This window comes from Callospermophilus lateralis, chromosome 17, assembly GCF_048772815.1.
Source record: "Callospermophilus lateralis isolate mCalLat2 chromosome 17, mCalLat2.hap1, whole genome shotgun sequence".
Classification (NCBI taxonomy): Eukaryota; Metazoa; Chordata; class Mammalia; order Rodentia; family Sciuridae; genus Callospermophilus; species Callospermophilus lateralis.
The window spans coordinates 68,797,451-68,817,518 of record NC_135321.1 but is presented as its reverse complement, the minus strand read 5'-3'; the positions used below and the strand labels follow the sequence as shown (position 1 = coordinate 68,817,518).

The window sequence follows — 20,068 nt, the reverse complement described above, 5'->3', positions numbered from 1 at the left end:
TTTTTAGTTGCAGTTGGACACAATACCTTTATTTTATTTATTTATTTTTATGTGATGCTGAGGGTCGAGCCCAGGGCCTCCTCACACGTGCTATGCAAGTGCTCTACCACTGAGCCACAACCCCAGGCCAAGAGCTAATCAAATTTTAAAACACGACATACTTATTGAAAATCTCACATGTCCTCAGTATAAAAGTGGACAAAGGAAATGAACAGAAAGATAGGAATGAAAATGGTTAAAAAACAGATAGGAACATGTGAAAATCACTCACAACCAAAGTGACCCAAATTCAAGAGCAACTCCCCCTTGCATATCTGATGAGCAAAATTCAAGAAAGCCATGACCTCACAATGGCTGAGGGGTATGTAAACTGGCACAGCCCGTGGAGAGCAACACGGGATGTGCACCACAGCTTTACACACGCTTACACCTCAGGCTCGGGAACTTCCACTTCATATAAAATGTCTCCTCAGGAACTTTGTGATAGGAGAGAAAATGTGGAAACAATCAAAATATCTGACATGGGAGTGTTAAATAAATTCTGATATAATTTGATGTTGGTGTGAAATTTTGTTGCGTGAATCAAATTATATTTAAAAACACTCAATAACCTGAAAAATATTCAACAATCACTGTGAATAAAGGAAGCAGAATAAACACTGCTATATGCTATGACAATTTTGAATTATTCCTACAATCCACATAGATTTTAAATCTGAAGGCAAATGCAACCAAATGTTAGCAATCATTTTTCTCTAAAATTATTTAACTTTATTTTTCTTACTTTTTTGAGTATTTTACAGTTTCTATAATAAGTATGTGAGAAGAGATGCCATATTTTAAATAAATAATACAACTACCTTGCATCAATATGCTCAGGGTTTGAACTAACAGATTAGTTCTGGAAAAGCAAGTAATTCACAGATAAAAACCTGAAGAATGCATTAGCCCTTGCCTTCCAGCTTTGTAATACACCTTTGGTTCAGAACTTCACGAAGGAGAGCTGTATAGAATGGACCTCTACCAGGACTAGCCCGGCGGGCCAGCCAATAGTAGCACTATCTCTTGACCTATGAAAAACCAGGTACAGACACCAGGTCCAAACCACAGAGAACTCAACAGTAATGGTGTTGCCATGACACACTTGCCTGCCCAGAGTCTGCCCAAGACCACCCACTTATGGCCCACAAGCCACTAGGGGAAAGCAACTGCTGAAATAATCCCTGAATTGATAACTCTGGCATGAAGAGCCCCAAATCCCATGCCCAAACTCTCAAGCACCCCTCCCCAGCCCCTGCTTGTTTTCTCTGGCAGGATGTTTTATAGTATGTTCATTTCCAACTCAACTAATAAAGCAGCTCTTTAAAGTTTAGAAAAACACTGCTTATTGGGTTCCTGGGTCCAGCATGTGTGCAATACATAAATAAGCAAAGAACACATGTACAGTACCTTCCCGAAGCTGTGCTGGCTTGGCAGAATTTTCCCCACTCATTAAAACAACAAAAGATGCAGCTGCTCGAACTGTAGCCTGCCATGTTGACATGGCAACGGGTGGCTCCTGGCACGGAAAAAGGGCCCTGTTGTTTATGGGAGATCCCACAGTATAAACACATGGCCTGCAGAATAAAGACAAAGACACAAAGGGGAGAATCTTCAAAATGAGTTGTCATTTTTCTCACTACCATGGTAGTGAAGGTTAAGTTGAGCTTTCAAAGTGAAAACATTTGAGGCTTTGTAGCTGACTGGTTTCAAAGCACACTGAACTGAAGCTGCCAAGGGGCTGGCCATGTGAATAGCTGAGTGGTTATTTCTCCCAAATGAATTACTTAAATATGTAAAGAGGATTTTTTTTTAAGGAGAAAAATATTTTTTGGAGACAGTTTTAGATACAAGTCTGCCAAGTACATATACCCTTGCCCCTCCCCTTAGGCTCTTATGCCTTCAAAAGAAAAAAGTTTTACCAACATTCTTACACACTTTTTGGAAAGTGTTCTGGAAAAGAAAATATGTTTGGAGATCACTGAGATATTAATGCTTGGAAAAACAAGCTGGTGGTCTCAAATCCAGTGCTGGCGGGCAGATAACCCAACCTTAGAAACCACCTTCTCCAATGGAAGCCTTGTGGGAATCCTTGAGGGAAGGCCAAGAACAGGGGCTGGCATGTAAACAGGACTGTGGGTCCCAATAACCAGCTTGTGATGGGAAGGCCAAGCGTACAGAACTGTTACCAGCAAGCGTATGAAACCAATGGATGAAGGCAAGACTCTGCTACAACCAAAAAAACAGAAACCCGCCCAAACCGAGAAGGGCCCTTCCATGGCTGAGCGGTGGAAAGGACCTACAGCATCAAAGGAATTCATTCTTTTAAATGGCAGAGCAGAAAGTACAAGATTGACTCCTTGGGAAAACCACCTTAGGAAAATATTACCACTTTTTGTTTTTCAGAATTTATGACAAATATGATGCTGTTTTAATTAGTTTAATTTATGGTGTGAGTGAACAGAGAGGAAACAGCACAACTTCTTTTTGATAAACTGGTTTTCTTTCCATTAACAACATTATCATTGGACACTTGCCCGTTCCTACAATGCACAGGAACACACAGAATGATGGCCCTACTCTGTGGGTCAGGATCCAGTAAGGACAAGAGAACCTGCTGGATCCTCCTAAAGAGAGATAACAATATAAGAAATTGGACCCACAAGTGACACCAGGGCTGAGAAGCCACCAGGCACAGCAAAGCAAGCCTGAGACCAGCTCCAGCGGTGAGCAGCAGTGACTCTTTCTCTGCGTGGAGGAGCTATGTCACCAGGCCACAGCAATAAGGGCACCTGGCAGAAGCCAAAGTTACAGAAGACTGTCCAGTGGGAGCCAGGACCACAGAGGAGACATGGTCACATGGAAGCAGGGAGAAAGGAAGAGATGGCTAGTTACTTGCCAACTCCAGCTCTTAAATCTTCTACCAGTGCTCCCCATTGGCCAAACCTTGCAGGAAGCCAGAAGAGAAGAGCCTGGGAAAGGAAGTCCCTTCATCCAGGGACGATCCCACTGACAGCAGAAAGTGGTCTCAAGAGTGAGCAGGAGATGCAGTGTGCGTGTGCTTACCCACAGGTGTGCACGCCAGACACGCAGTTCCAAAGGCAGTCAGAAAATGTCCATCCAGGTTAGCTGGCCAATGTACTATGAGACTGCAGGCAGGTCCCTTCACCTTTCTGTCATGGGTAAAATGAGGAAGGGGAGGGCAGGCAGGTGACCTTGATCATCTATTCTGGCTAGTAAGTATATAATTCTTGATCTCAAGTTTATTGTTCCAAGAATAAGGAGCAAATTTTCATATAAGGCCCCAGATTCTCCCATCAATTTCAGCGAGTTCTGAGTTCCCACTCTTGTCCCCTTGGGTCCTTGGTTAATTGGCTTAACCTTAGTTAACTGTCCAGCCTCAGGCTGTTTAAGATCCTAATAAGAGAAGCTGCTAGTTCTCACCTCCTCCCAAGTGGGGCAGTAATAGGAGGAGGGATCCCAGAGCAGCTCAGGTAGGTGGAATCCAGGCATACCTCATTTGGAAAATTCTGCTTATTAGGTGTTTTCTTTTTCCCCAAAGCCCACGAGAGAAGGGTCCCTAGAAGGAGAAGAATGAGCAGTGAACAGGGGACATATTATCATGGCCAAGTAGCTGTACAACTCCTGTGTCCTCTGACAGCAGCAGACACTGCGAAACAGGGCCTTCTTTCTCACAGAAGCAGAATGGACTCCTAACATTACTGGTTCAAGAGTTCTAGGAAGCCCCTTCCAGTCTCAGTACCCTTGTGGAGTGAGTCCTGTGCAGTCACAGAGAAGTGAAGCACCCTTGCCTAGGGCTCTCCTAAGACCATCTCGGCCTCATGCGCGAAGAGGCCTGACCCCACCTGTAGGCTGAAGTCCCAAGGTGCTTAGTAGGCCCAGTCTGAAAGCATCTGGGCTCTCCGTACCTGGGTGACTCTCTGCCCTACACTGGGAACAAACTCTCCCCAAGACTGGCCTGCCAACACATTGTTTTTTTCTTCCCTAGGAGACTGGCAGGCCAGGCCAGGGCACACCCTACACTCCACCTGTGCCCCAGGCTCCAGTAGCCTCCACACCTCTTCCATGAAGAAGCCATCAGATCTGAGATGAGTCACATCTGAGGACTACTGCACAGAAGGAAGGGAAGGATTTGGTAGCTCTGAGACCAATAGGATATGGCAAAAGTGATGGCCATCTCATCTTACTGCTGAGATAAGTGGCTTTTGTCTTTGGGGTTCTCTTTTCTCTCTCCCCCTCTCACCATTTGCCCTTTGAGAATCTGGTTGCCAAGTCCTGAGGACACTCAGGCAGCCAAGGGGAGGGGCCCACATGGTGAGAGGAATGGAGACCTCTGGTCAACAGTCAGAAACTGAGCCTGCAACGACCATGTGACTGAACATGGAAAGAATTTCCCATCTCGCTCAGGCCTCGAGATGCCTGCAGGCCCATCTGACCGTTCTCTGCAGCCTTGTAGGAGGGCTTGAGCTAGAAGCACCAGCTAGCCTGCTCTAGGACAGACACTAGGCTCCTCAGACACTAGGTGAGACAGCAATGTTGGCTGTTTCAGGCTGATCAATTTTGGAACAATTCATTATGCAGTTATAATAAGAACAGAAGGTTCTGAGGTTTCTGGCCCAAGTGATGAGATGGATAGTAAAGCTACTAAACACAGGAACTCAGGAAGGGGCAGGGAGGGAAAAGATAAAGGGTACCTCACTCTGTAATCTGTTTACAAAGGGCTTTACATATCCCCCAGCAGAGGTCAATTTATGGATATGGAGACTACGTGTTGTTAATCCCAAACAGTGGGGTGTCCAAAAATGGGACCAAGTGTCTACACTCAGACCTAACCCAGAGAGTCTAGGAATGACACGCATGCAGCGCACTATCCGTGCCATGTCATGTGCCAGCAAGGATGGGGGGATCCTTTCATAGTGTAGATTGAAAACCCACATGCTGCCCACGTTCTTCCCTTCCCAATTTTAAATTATGTCCCCTCTCGCAATCTAGTTCAGAACATTTTGTTCTAGAATTTTGTCCAGATTTCTTCTGTCATTCTCGTGAAGGTTCTTTCAGCCATTTTGTTGCCTGGGTAACTAAACTCTCCCGTCAAGGGGTTAGTGACCTCGTCGGGCCCTAAGGAAGCACTGCCTCCAACATCTCCTCATCCTCACAATTCTCTTTTCCTATCCTACCCTTTACACTGCTAGAGTCCGTTTCTGTTAAAAGTCAAAGTGTTTTCTTTCTGGCTTCCCACTTGGTATCCAGAGCTATAGCTCTGAAACTGTAGATCCAGCCACCAGTCTTAAAAGCCACACCCACAAACACACCCCTGTCTAAAGTAAGACTCAATTGCTTTTTGTTGGAATGTTTTCACAGATAGAGGGAGGCCCTAGGCACTGGCTTCTTGAAAAGGCAGTCTCTTTGTGATCCCAGCCTCCTCCTTCCCAGGCCTTTCCCTCCTTCTCAGCTACAGGCTCCCTCCTCCCTTCCCAACATGCCCAAACCAAGTGCCAGGGCTTAGATTCTTTATAACCAAAAGCCTTTGATCTTTTACAGCCTGGTATCCTTCTGCATGTCTCACGTCATAGTGCAAATACTGAAAACAATTTAAAGTTAGGTAACTCTCTTTTAACAGAGATGAAAGCTTCATCCTGTGGATAAATCCTGGCGGAATTTGGGGCAACTGCCAGCAGACAGAGGATAGGTAAACATGGGGTCTTCACAGAGTCACGCGATTATACATCCTATTTAGTGACTCCAGAGGAAAGATGGCTTCCATCATGCACACATTCAAATGAGACCCACTGCATATGCAAGCTGATTCCCTGCTTCCCTGGCCCCTCACCCAGAGGGGAGGAAAATCAATGTGCATTTATAAACAGGCTGCGCAGTATCTGAATGTGTAATCATTGAAATAAATGCAGCTGTGTTTATTCAACATGCACAGCCTTGCACCTCGGCTCTGTTGCTAAAAGGCTTGTGGGAGAGATGTGCAGGCGCCAGCCTGGAATTCTCTGATGCTTCTAACGTCATTATTTCCAGACCGAATAACTCCTTCTAGCACGCAAAGGAAAATGCTCTCTCAGTAGGGCTCATCTCACATGCCCTGGGAAATCCACCCATGAGGGAGACCCCCTGGGCAGCCTAGGTTCACTGCAGCTGGGAATAAGGACAGTGGAAATCATAAAGAAGAGGGAAACATGGTAAGATGGCTGGAGAGGCAGGTCCATGGCTTGCTGCCATTAAAGAACTTCTAACCTGAAAGAACCGATACAGTAACAATTGCTTCAGCTTGTTGTTAAATGCCTATGTACACCTAGTGGCCAAAGGAAACCCAGCCACACTGACTGTGCCTCCAAGGTAAGCGATCCTAAGAACCCTGCTAGAAAGGAGCCTGTAGGGGATTCATTCGAAGCACATTATTTTCTTTCTTTTCAGTTGACAGCTATGTGCATTTGACTTTTTGCAGTCAGGAGAAAAGTTCAAAACAGTTGTTAAGTTCTACTACTTTCCATCGAGGCACCCCTTTTCAGAGGCTGGTGATCACAGTTCAAGTATTGGGGACAGGCTGCTGGGAGAAGCAGTAGGGGGTGATGAGCCTGCAGGGTCCATGTGTGTTGTGGGGCTTGATGGAATCCTTCCAAAAGTGAGGCCTGGTCTCTGGGGCCTGGCCAGGAGCCACATACAGGGCAAATCAGTCAAAATCTTTTAAAAGCTTCCCAGGATTACGAAGTCTCAGGCCTTCTCCAGTCTTTTTCAATTTGTTCTATTTGTGCCCAATCTTTTTTACAACCCCATGTTCTGATTCAAACTAGGTTACAGTCTCCACTGGAGGTAAGTAAAAACTTCTTGCTTTTTTATGCCACAAAAACCAAGAAGCCAAAAATACTGGGATAGGACAAGTCAACTATGACACACACTTTCTCTCTCCACCCCCGATACCCACACCCTTTCCTTATTATCTTTCTACTTCATGGCACAAATACAAAAATCAGAATTCACCCATCATACTGGCTCTACAGCAGGTCCACAGAGGACGCGACTTTGATATGGACAGGACTGGAGTGGCTCTAAGCCAGAATTCAACCACTTCTTTATGGAGGTGTTTAGAGTACAAGACAGGCAAGCTGCCTATAAAGGCAAAGACTGTATTTGTCACCTGGAAGCCCCTTCATCAGCAGGAATCCAGCTTTGCATCTACAGTAGCTCTCATAGGATCATATACGCAGAAAACATTTGGAGATCCTTTCCTGGAACCGTCTCATTTTACATTCCAGGAAAGTAGGCTCTGAGATGAAAAGTGACTTGTCTCAAGTCCTGAGCTACGCTCTCACCTCCCAGCTCTCTTCAGCGCCCTCCACTCCTGGTCATGCATGCCGCTGCCTGTTATCATCATCTGCTGTTCGACTGCCCGTTTGATGTTGGGGCACTCTGTTTAGCTAAGACAATCCCTTGCCATCTTTTCTCCTTAGGGCCCAGGATTCTGGGCTATGCAGCCATACGTAGAGGACATGGGAGAAGGAGGCCAAAACATGAGCCCTTTCAAACATTTTCAAGTTTGGAATTACTGACTCCTTCTTTGCAATTATATGATAATATCACAGAATTAACCTGTATTTCCACTTTAGGTCTCATGAATTTTGTATTGGTTTCTTGATGCAAGAAAAAAAAAAGGCACTAATTGTAGAAACATTTCCTTTATACCTGAAATCTCTTTGGAAGCCTCTTCTGCTCATTCTTTTAATTCTAAAACTTTCCTTTACAGTGAGATACAAAAAAATGAAGTTAATTCACAGTGTGTGGGGGAGGGGGCATGTTTAACATCTGTTTTTGATGTCAAACTAAAAATACTACAAAAGTGTACTGCTTCCTTGTTCCAATGGCTAAGCAATAAATATAACAAAGAAAAAAGTCGTATTTTGCCAACTTCATCCTGGCTGGCCTAGTCTAAATCAAGAATACCACGGTGCTTTAGAAAAGTTTAAATTTTAATATTACTTTTACTTTATAATGTGCTTCCCCAGTTAGTTTTCTTATCCTGCAAGGCAATTCAAATAATTGTACTTTTCCTTATAGATTTCCTAGATTGAGCCCAATTCCCTTTTATTTGACCCTCATTCACTGATGTTATCAGCTAAGCCCAGACCTACTAGACTATGAGGCGCTTTCCCAACCACCCTCAAGATCCTAAGGGGACAGGGAGTGGGTTATGGAAAGAAGGCTTTGGTTTTAAATACCATTTTAGGGTCTGCAGTTGAGCTCAGTGGCAGAGCGCTTGCCTAGCATGTGTGAGGTACTGGGTTTGATCTTCAGCACCACATAAGAATAAATAAATAAAATAAAGGTATTTAAAATAATTAAAAATAAATACCATTTTATTTAGTGAAATGGGGAAAATGTAAGAAATGCAACGAAAATGAAGAAAACACATGAACTCAGTAATTTTCATTTTAAAAATATTTTCTTGGGTGTATTTAGGAATTAGAATAAAAAAGATATTAAGTCCTGTTCCTTTCTAGCTCTGCAAGAACACCTTTACATACTCCTGACCCTGTTCTTGCTTTCTTCACAATATTTTTAAAGGACACACAAGTCCACAGAGCACATAAAAGTAAACACCTTTTCCAAGAAGTGTGTTGTAGCAGATTGTTATCCAGGTTTCCTCTGCCAATCACGCAAATGTCACCTACAGTTCAGGATCTGAGGACAGAGGCAAGAAGGGACCTTAAGGTTCAAGAGTTGGCACAACTGCAAAGTAGCTAGACCAAGACAGGCAGACGGAGTGCACTACTTCCAGGTACTTCATTTTAGAACTAGAATAATAATGGGGAAGAAAAATTATTGATAATTACTTAGAGGATAACTGCTCTTTTATAATTTTAAACATACTGATTTTTCTCCAGAGAACGCTGCACTTAATGATAAAAGTGGGAGGACAGATCTTACAAAGGGGGTCTCTGGGGAGAAAGATGGTGACTTTTCTAAATCTGAGGGTTTTTTTTTTTTTTTAAATAAACTTTGTTTTGGAACAGCGTTAGATGTTTTTTTAAGATAATACCCAGTTTCTCCTGTCATTAGTATCTTAGTTGCCACAAGAGCGGACATGACTGGTGACTGGAGTGCATGCTGCATTCAGACCTCCTCCGTCTTCCCTGTCTGCCCTTTGCCATCTCAGGACACTCAGCACTTCTGATCATCACTTCTCCTCAGGCTCCTCCCAACTGACAAGTTCTTAGACTTTGCTTGTTCAAGCTGCTCTTGATAGTGTTGAAGAATACGATCAGATACCGAGTCAAATGTCCCTCAGTTGCGATTTCTCTAATGTTTTTCTCAAAAATATCTGTGAATGTAAAAACTACAATTTCCTAGTTAAATATTCAAAGATGTATGTACTTAAATCTTACTGAAAATCACAATTTTAATAATTTCAAACAAATCTGAACACCTACTTCTTTTCTTTTCCTCCTGGTCTCCAAAGAAAATCCAATAACTTATTCCATAAATCAATCACTATGATTGGTACTGATGTAAGTTTGTCTTAACTCTGCAATTTCCCAAAGGCTGTCTCTGACTAGCAGAAACGAGACAGGAAGTGAACTCATTCTCAGAGGGCTAGGGACCAGAGCAGGAGGTAAGATTAGAGGCAAAGAATGGGATAATTATAGCTCAAAGTCAAAGTTATACTTAAAAAAAAAATCTAAGAAGTATGAGAGAGCTGGGGGGAAGCTGAGGAGCGATGTAAACAATTGCAGGAGAGCCCTGCTCCCAAAACTGTAAAGGCGGCTCTCAAACTCGGCATCCCTCCTCCCAAGCTCTGCAATGATTGGCAGTACATTAGCAAAAAAAAAAAAAAAAATAGGTAAAATAATGAGGAATCTAAGTTTGATTTAGACATTCTTAATTCTAAAATTTAGAGGATATTGGAGAAAGAACCATAAGAAAAGAACAAATGGCTGCCTAAATGCCTCCCCTGGAAAAGGAAGCCGCATCAAGCCTTTCCCTGCACTAAAGAATAGGGAGCTTCCTTGTGCCAAATACCAGGAACGGCGCCAGAGAGGCAGAACCCTGCCTCAGCAGGACAGACTATTTCACTCCTCAGAAACAGATCTTTCAAATTCTTTGGGGGCTCACATCAAAGGACAACTGACAGAGTCCAGGGAGGCACGGCTGCCCAAGGAGAGGTACAGTATGAAAGTCACAAAGCAGAGCTGGTTTTATTGGACAGCACTTTGCCCAGCTTTGCACCGACCCAATTTCACAGCCATCTATATTCTCTTAGGGGCACTGGGAAGGAATTTTGAAAAAATACTTGCTCGGAGACTCATTCCCATCGACTCCACTGAGAGTCACAGTGATCTCAACCAGGAGGTAGGCTCAGAGTCTCATCATTAAGCTTGCCTTTCAATCGTCTTACTCCAAAATGCCAGAGCTTAATAAAGTAATCTTTTCATCCTGACTTATAGGAGGTAATCCTATTAAGAGTTCAGTTTATCTGAGAATTTACTTGCTTTTCTGTGTGTCTAGGATTCGCAGCTACCTGGGTAATGTCACAGAAGAAGCGAGAGCATCTCCACAGAACTGGTCCCTTGTCTGAGAGCACCCCTGAAGTGTGTGAGATTACTGCAACTGTGGAGTGCTCAGATAACCTACCTGCCACTCTGGTCTGAGGTCCAAGCAACTGACCGCCCCTCAGGTTTGGTCTTGTACCATATCCTGATGGCATGAGGGAACTCAGAAGCCGTCAGAGCCCCTGGCTTCCTGATCTGTAAGCTCCAAGTATCAGTGTCAAAGAACAGTTCCCCACAGCCAGGAGCCTGGCCACAGCGAGCATAATAATCCAGCTGCTCCCTCCAATGATCCGCAGGCAGAGTCACAAGTTCACCAACAACCTCATTCCTCAGCTCCTCAGAAATAACCGAGAGCTTGGAAGACCTTGTAAATTTTTCAATACCTGGCACAGCAGCAACATCCACCTCCTCAACCTTTAACACAGACAAATCGCAGCAGTCCAAAACCAGCAAAAAATCCTCTCTCCCATGGTTCCTTGTGTCACAGCAGTACTCTGAGCTAGAGATACCAGAAGCCTGTTCCTGGTTGTCATGGTTACCATCTTTATCAAAAGTATCTTTTTCACCTTTATCACAGATTGCAAAATCATTATATCCCAATTTGGATGAGACGGTCCTTGCATTTGTTGCAGGAATATGGCAGGGCTCAGGTGTCCTAAATGTGCAGGCTTCACTTGACTCCAATTGGCAGGTTTCCTTGGTGGAACTAGTTTGTTTCTTGACTTGGTTTCCATCCTCAAAGAAAAGCACTATGGTGCCCTCAATGGTCTGACTTTCAAAGTTCACGTCTAAATTCAGCACATAGTGCTTCACAAGCATGTGGCTGGTGTTGGCCATAAGAGGCAGATCATCTCTGGAAGGGTCCAGCTTCGTGTCCATGGTGTAGTCTGTTTGAAAGGTTGGTTAAAATCTCAGATGGAGTTTCCTCTCTTGCCTTAATCTTCCAGAATCATAAATGGCTGCTTCCTCAAAAAACATCTATGCCACAAGTCATGCTTCCACAACTTTCAGTCTCCTGGCAAAGAAGAAAAACACAATAAGGTAAAATTCCAAATAAGATCCTAAACGCTTCTGCAAACCGCTGCTCCTGCGAGTTGACTACCATCCCTAACAATCCCCCAGCGTGGCAGGTACTCATGGCTAGAAGGCACACTAAGCTTTTTGACTGACATGAAAGAAGCTGCGCTATGGGTTTCTAAAAATATTTCAATTACCAATGGAATGAAATGGGCCTCCACAAAGCTGAAAGAATTGTGTTCCTCACTAAAAAATCCCTGTTTTGAAAAAGAGCAATTGTTATGCAAAATCATAACTGATCATCACTGTGCTTCTTGTTTTAGAAGATATTAAATGTATCATTTCTAATTTTGTGCATCAAAAGATAAGTAATTGTTTCTCTACTGTGATTCTAAGTAACAAGTGTGAATGAGGGCTAAATGGACTCATACATTTTATTCTTTGAGAGTAATAATTTAATACATACAATGTAACTCCAGGGATTAATGTACTTTTCACATTAGGACTGTTCTCATATCAGCACTTCCAGTAAATTACGGGAAAATGAGCCAATTTACCAGGAGTGCATTCTAAGTATTCCTTTGAGATTGTTCATGGAGATTTTTCAAATTTATAGTTAAATACTCAAGGTATATCATTACATCTTAATAGCTGAAAACCCATTAACATTCTGGATAATAGCCTTTTTGTGGCAAACAAAAGGTCTTCTCATTTGAAAAAAACAGTATGCAAATACCTATAAAAGGAAGGAGAGAAATTAAAACACAGAAACAGATGTTGCAATAAAGTGTACAAGTTCTTCATAAAAGTTCTGAATCAAAATGTATTCTTATTATATAATAGCAATGCAGCTGAAAGAGAAATTATTTGAAATTATTCAGTCCCTGATGTGTACCTAATTTCTTTTAGCGTAAGCTGTTCTTTTTTTGTTCTTTTACCAAAAATGAAAATCAAATGGCAAGAGAAAAGAAAATTCTGACAGAGTAGATATATTTAAAACAATTTTTATATTTCTAAATATCAAGAGGCATTCTTCTGTGAACTACAAAACAACACTACTTGCATTGACCTTTCAAGCAAATCGCAGTGCTCCCCCTTCTGTTTTAACTCCTCCTCACTTCCCTTCTGACTTTATCTGCCTCTCTACTAAATCTTTTTATTTCCCTTCCTTCTAGAATCTCCTTTCAGCAAACAACCCTCTTGAATTTTTAGGTTTTACCTCTCACAAAGACATTTCCTCACTAAAATCTCACTTAACTTTAAAAAAATGGAGCCTCCCGTGGCTTGATATGATCTAACTGAAGCTACTTCTCCAGTTATGGGGATGACACTCCCTTTGCACCCTGTTCTCCAACCAAAGGGCCTGCTTAAGACTCCGATCCCTAAAGTAACTCCAGCCCTGCCAGACCTTGGCACTGAGAAGCACCTGAAGCACTCCTGGATCCCATCTGCCAAATCCTGTTCTCCTTCCACACCCTGGTTCAAGTGCAACCGCCTCTCAGAATCCTTCACTGACCCCACCGGCTCCTCTACCAAACTGCATGCGGTAATGATGTCAAACGCAAAAGGAGTACAGAGAAGTCAGGGAAGTAAAGAACAGTTTGAGCCAGGTGCAGTGGCCCATGTCTGTAATCCCAGCGGCTGGAGAGGCTGAAGCAGGAGGATTGCAAGTTCAAAGCCACCCTCAGCAACAGCAAGGTGTTAAGCAACTCAGTGAGACCTTGTCTCTAAATAGAATACAAAATTGAGCTGATGTGGCTCAGTGGTCGAGTGCCCCTAAGTGCAACCCCCAGATCCCGCCCGCACAAAACAAGGACAGTTTGAAGTTTATTTTTGGAAAAAAACTGGTACTTCTCTTAGTGCTAGAAGGGTCAACAGGCACAGGGGATAAGCTAGGGTATATTGTTTTCTGAACGAAAGTGATTGAATTGCCATTAATTAATAACAACCTCTAAAAAAGCCATTGAGTATATCCATGCAATGAGAAACAATGATGTTCAAACTTCATCCTGCTGGTATTTGGAATGCTAATATACAGCTGTTGACTAGTTTTTTTTTTTAAACATATATTTTTTAAAAAGCCTGAAAATACACACACATAACCTTAGTGGTTGTCTAAACTTATCACATTTGAAGAAAACTAGGTTAGCACTGATACCAATATAGATGTAATTATTCATTGTCTAACCCTAATAGATTCCTTCATTTATTTCTGAAAGTTTATATACTTTAAGAATAAAATATATTTTACAGAACAATGTTTGCTGCTTTTGTGCTTGGGTGCAGAGAACAATGCTATGACGCTGTCTTAAAGCCTATCCTTTCCAGGCTGTTATCAAACCCACTGTGACCAAAACCTGTCATTATCCAGTGGCTAACCACTGCTGCCTCTAAAATAAGTGTGCTATGTGGTGTGGTTTTTGTTTTTGTTTTGTTTTGATTTATGAGAGAAAGAGTCTTGCTAAGTTGCCCAGGCTGGCCCCAAACTCCTGGGCTCCAGTGATCCTCCTGTCTCAGTGTCTGCAGTAGCTAGGACTGCAGGCACACACCATCATGCCCAGCTCTGGAGTATATTTTAAACAATTCAGCCCTTGTTACCCTGACTGGCAATTCTTTGGTCCTCTTAGCAGATTCTTGGCTACGTGCTTCACTGTGGCCATTCTGAATCTTTCCTTCTGCTCATTTTCCAGCTCCATGCTTGCTGAGTGGTTCTCAGGTAATTATTTGATCTTTACTGAGATGATCTCTGAAACTTCATCATACCTCAAAGCATCTCCATAACTAGTTCATAACTACTGCCTTCTCCTAATTTGGAGGGAACAGCATCCCTTCTGCATCAAGCCAATTCTGCCCTCTGAACCCAATTTTGGAGTCTTGAGAGAGCCAAATAAACAACACTCTTCCTTCCCACCAAATTCCAAACATACCAAGAAATATAGTAAAGATATGGCATCAGTAGTGATGGGAGACCAAAATATCACCATCACTACTGATGAAAGCTAAACTGGAGAATATGGCTTACTGCAAGACCCAAAGATACCAGGAAATTGCATCCCCTGTTCCCAGGTGGTTTCAGACAATCTAGGTCAGGTCAGAGCTCCAAGGAGAGGAAAGATCACCGCCCCCCACTGCCCCAAGTAAGACTTAAGGGCTGAAATTGTACAGGAGAACAGTTCTCTGTGGAAAGGATTGCTACCTAAAAATCAAGGGGGAGGAGATGATCAGAACATGCCCAAGTTTATTAAATTAAGCCACCTTGTGAAATAAAGACACAAAACCAGGAGTGTCACTCTAATTGAACTCCCTCAACAAGGAAGGAAATGACCGAAACAGGAAAGAACCATTCCCCCAACACCATCACCTTCCACTTACTAAACTTACAAATTGACAATCTTGACAATCTTGTTTTATTTGATTTTTTTTTCTCTTGCTAACATTTTTCTCTCTCCACCATTCCATCCTATTCAAAGACCAACCTTTTTTTTTTTTTTTTTTTTTTTGGCGGGGGGGTGGGGGCGGGTACTGGGGATTGAACTCCTACTTGCTAGGCAAGAAGAGTTCTACCATTGAACTACACCCCCAGCCTTCAGGTTACCATCTTTAAAAACAAAGGCTACATTTGGCACTGTAGCTTGCTTATTTATTCATCTATACATTTTGAGACAGTGAGGATCAAACTCAGGATCACACACTTGCTAGACAAGTGTTCTACCACTGAACTACATTTCCATCCCTCTGCTTTCCATTTTAACTAGTCTTTATATCATTAAACTTTGGAGATGGACAAATTTTCAGGCTCACTCATGCAGCTCTCCTCTACAACTTAAAACAAAGAAGTCCAGAGAAGGAAAGCGCTGTGCCCAAGGTCACCCCATCTCTTTCTGTTTGTGAGGAATAGAACTCTTCCCTCTAGCTGATGCTCTTCATTAGAATTTTCATCTTCTAGATTTCAAGAGGCATTCTTCTGTGAACTACAAAACAGATACTCTTGCATGTTCGCATTCTACCTTCTTTGTTTTCTTCAATTTGTGCAGACTAGTAATCAATTTTTCTCATGAATAATTCAACTTTGGGAGGAAAAGAAGGATTTTTTTAATCCAGCCCCAGAAGACTTGAAGAGCAGTCACTGCTGCCTGGTTTCCAACCTACATTATGGTTTGTATATTATGTGGCTTATTCACCTATTTCCTACTTGTCTTGGATTTCTGGAAACCTAAATCCCCTATCTCTGGAAGTACATAGCTCTCACTGGCGTCAATCAGGGTCACAGTCCCACATTTAGGGCAAAACTGAACTGACTGTGGTTGCAAACACATGTCTGTGGCCACCTTGAAAGGCCTCTCTCAGCAAATGGTAACCATATTTCTAAGCAGTCCGTTGACTTCAGCACTTTTGGCTATTATTGTGCTCCAATTTAAAATGCCAGCTTGTCTCACTGAAGTATTTTTCCATTCTCTGTCATAAGTTATAACATATAAAATCCCTCCCCCCTTTATCAAAACCAATGGTTAGTGTTCCAGTGGCTAACCACCACAGCCTCTAAAACAAGTGTGCTATGTGGTGTGTCTTTTAAAGGCTTACATGATTGTCTCAGCAACACCATTAAAATGCTTTGAAAGGATTAATGTACAGCAACATTTTTCTTAACGGGTTGGGGGAGGATCAAATAATAAACAGAGCTATGGCTCAGAAAAGAAAGCCCCCAAACTGAAGCAGCCTCTGTGAAAACATCCCAATCATTCTAAGAAACAATTTCCCTCGCTTCCAGCTTACGAAGCAACGTATGTCATCCTCCTGGCCCTTAACTCATCTGCCTCAATTCAGAGCTGCCCCACCCTTCAGCGATCCAGGAACTCCTTGCCCCCCCCAATTCAATTTTGTGTTCACAACCATGCTAAGCAGAGTACTCTGTACACAGTAGGTCTCAATAAATAGCCATGAAATTGACATCTGAAGACATCTCTTATGTAACACATCTGGCTGTGTCATTTCTACAGTCTGGTAGAAATTTACTATATAACAAACACCTTCCACCAGATCACTCCTTTCTTCTTCTCAGGATACACCTATACCATTTTATTCTACGTCTTTTTTCTCCTAAGCAACTTGGGGAAGAGAAATTTTTGCATATACGCTTATTCTATAGCATTGAACACACTTTGAGTAATTACTAAATATTTTATTCTACAGACTATTTATTTGATCAGAGGTGACAGCTTTCTCTATATCAAGTGTGTGCATTCTTTAGGACACATCAAATACTCTTGGACATAACCAGTTTACTTGCTGAAATATACTGTTTCTGGGCACAGTTCCTCAGAAATTCACCTGCATATAGTCACAGGAACACAGCTCATTGCTGTGATCAAATAATTTCAGTAAAATAACTTCAGGATTAAAAGGAAATTTAGTCCAAATTTGTTGTTTTGGGTTTAGAAACATCACATTGACATTATTATGCAACTTAGTCAATAGTACTGAAATAAACCCATGTTGATGCATACAGACATAGTTTGTTTCTTTAACTGCTGTTTAGTGTCCCATGTGAATATTCTACCATCTATCAATATTATTATTTACCTATTGATAAGGTATTTCTCTTAAATTTTTCATTATTATTAAACAATGCTGCATTGAACATCCTTGTACACATCTCCCAGTTCACATATGCAACTTCTGTGGGTAAAAGACGTAAAAATTCCATTTTATCTGATATTATTGTTGTCATGCCTACTTTCTTTCAGGCCCCCCCCCCCCACGGTACATCTTTTCTATCCCTTTATTTTTAACCTTCTGGGTTGTTTTGCCTAGACTACCTTTTAAAGATAACATCTGGCTGGATTTTGTTTTTAAGAGAGAGAGAAAAAAAATTTTTTTAATATTTATTTTTTAGTTTTTCGGTGGGCACAACATCTTTATTTTATTTTTATGTGGTGCTGAGGATCGAACCCAGCACCCCTGTGTGCCAGGCGAGCCACATCCCCAGCACTAGCTGTATTTTTAACTTAAGTATCACATTTATTGACTGAAACTCATTTGTCTACATTTATCACAATTACAGTTATAATGACACTCATCTTAACCTTTTTTTTTTTTTTTTTTTTTTTTTTTTTTGAGAAAGGGTCTCGCTAAGTTGCTCAGGATGGCCTCAATCTTGCAATCCTCCTACCTCAGCATCCTGAGTAGCTGAGATCACAGGCATGGGCCACCATGTCTAGCTTATTTTGTGTTTTCTATTTACATGATTTTCTTTGCTTCTTTCTTAAGGTTTTACTTTTCTGATTTTTGTTGAAATTTTTATGCACACCTGTTTTACCTTCTAGTGTTAGTTATAAAATCTATTTATTTTCTTTAACATACCTACTTAAAGTAAATCTCTAAAAGCCTTCCAAAAAAATATAAGCACCTTAGAAAGACTAATCAACAGTTTTTCTTCTTCCTTACTCCACACCAACTTCTATATTCCTGTTGCTAATGTCTTAGTATCACATTATTTTTAAGAAGCCCCATCCAGCATTTTTTAAAAGCCAATATTTTAAGCTGTGCGCAGTGGTGCATGCCTATAATCCCAGTAGCTCAGGAGGCTGAGGCAGGATGATCTCGAGTTCAAAGCCAGCCTCAGCAAAATCGAGGTGCTAACCAACTCAGATCCTGTCTTTAAATAAAATGCAAAATAGGGCTGGGGATATGGCTCAGTGGTCGAGTGCCCCTGAGTTCAATCCCCGGTAACCCCCCTCCAAGAAAAAGCCAATATTTACAAGTATAACTTATTTGTATGTATTTACAAATATGTTCATCAGCTTCCTTACAACTGGGTCACACGTCCACTCCTTCCTTCTGGGTCGGTGTTGTTCCAGTTGCTGCATAACAAATTAACTTGTGGCTTTAAACTGAAACCATTTTGTTCTATTCTGGCAACACTCAGCTGGCACCACTCTTCTATAGCTTGGGGATTCATCCGTGTCACTCCCCAGTAATCAATGAGATGACAGGCTTATCCAGAGACTCTGATGACCAGATTGGCTACACAAAGCCTCTCCAATATGGGGAACTCAGAATAGTTGGACATCTGATATAGAAGCTGGCATCCCCCAGAGGAAGCATCCCTAAAACAACAGTTGAAAGCTGCATGGCCTCTTCTTGCCTGGCCTTGAAAGTCAATGTGGTTATCAATTCCACTACAATCTATCATGAGGCAATGAAGATTCAAGGAGAGGGGAAGAGACTCCCCTTTTGATGGGCAAGTGGTAAGTCACAGAGTAGAAAAGCATGGGAGATGGGAGATATTGCTATTGTCATGTTTGGAAAATACCATATGCCTCAATTTCCTCTTCACTTTAGCATTTCTTTCAGAAGCAACAAGAGTGAATTCTTCCAACACTTGCATGTTTGCAATGCTTTCATTAAATTCTCACTATTAAGTGATTACTTAACTAAGTGTAGAGTTATTTTTTACCTAGCACTTTGAATACATTACTGTACTGTATTTTGGTATCTCTTTTTGACCCCCAAGCTATGCATGTATGAGATAGCCAAACAGTCCAATTAAACCCAATTAAACTGGGATTCTGATCGCTTCCCACTATAGAGGAGGCACTACTAGAAGTCCAAATTCATTAAAGTTGATCACCTGCAAAACATTATGTTCCTACGAGGAACAGAACCCAGAGTTTCTACTAGTATGGATCACAATCCTAATATTAAGCATAAAAGGAAACAAGAAAATATAAACCATACTCAAAGAAAAAGCAATCAATGAAGACCAACTTGAGTTGAGTAAGCAAACAAGGATTTTAAAGCAGTGATTACTATTATAAATTAAGGACATAAACGCTATGATAAAATGAACTAAAAGAAAACTTAAAAGAGAAACAGAATTACTAAAAATAAAAAAGCAAAATAAATTCTCAATTGAAGAATAATATATATGAAATTTGGGCTGGGGATGTGGCTTAAGCGGTAGCGCGCTTGTCTGGCATGTGCCGGGTGCTGGGTTCGATCCTCAACACCACATAAAAATAAAAATAAAGATGCTGTGTCCACTGAAAACTAAATATATAATATACATATATGAAATTTAAAAATTCACTGGTAGTTTTCAATAGTAGACTAGAGATCACAGAAGAAAGAGCAACTGAACTTGAAAATAGTTATACAGAAATTATTCAGTATGAAAACCAGAAAAAAAAATGTTGAAAGGAATGAAGCACCCCAGGTATTTTTGGAACAAAATCAAAAAATTTAATGTGAATGTAACTAGAGTTCAAAAAGAACAGTTCAAAAAGAATGAGGTAGCAAAGTATACCAATAAAAAAAAAAAAAAAAAAAAAAGCAAGAAGCAGCAGTGAACACAACCAGCACCAAGTCTTGATTTCTAAATACCATTTTCCAATAAAGGAAACAGGCCCCCTTGGAAAAATGGCCAACCATAGGACTAG

At 41.6% G+C, this 20,068-nt stretch overlaps 1 protein-coding gene across 6 annotated transcripts in view; it reads right to left on the bottom strand.

Moving 5' to 3' along the window:
- Aopep (aminopeptidase O (putative)) overlaps positions 1–20,068 on the bottom strand; it is a 304,665-nt gene that overhangs the window by 257,307 nt on the left and 27,290 nt on the right. For all 6 annotated transcript variants that reach the window (XM_076837045.1, XM_076837048.1, XM_076837047.1 and 3 more), the window contains exons 2-3: positions 10,696–11,628; positions 1,450–1,616 (exon numbers count right to left, since the gene is read on the bottom strand). In XM_076837045.1, the coding sequence (XP_076693160.1) occupies positions 1,450–1,616; positions 10,696–11,492 (964 nt within the window). In that variant the 5' untranslated portion in view covers positions 11,493–11,628. The remainder of the gene's footprint in view (positions 1–1,449; positions 1,617–10,695; positions 11,629–20,068) is intronic.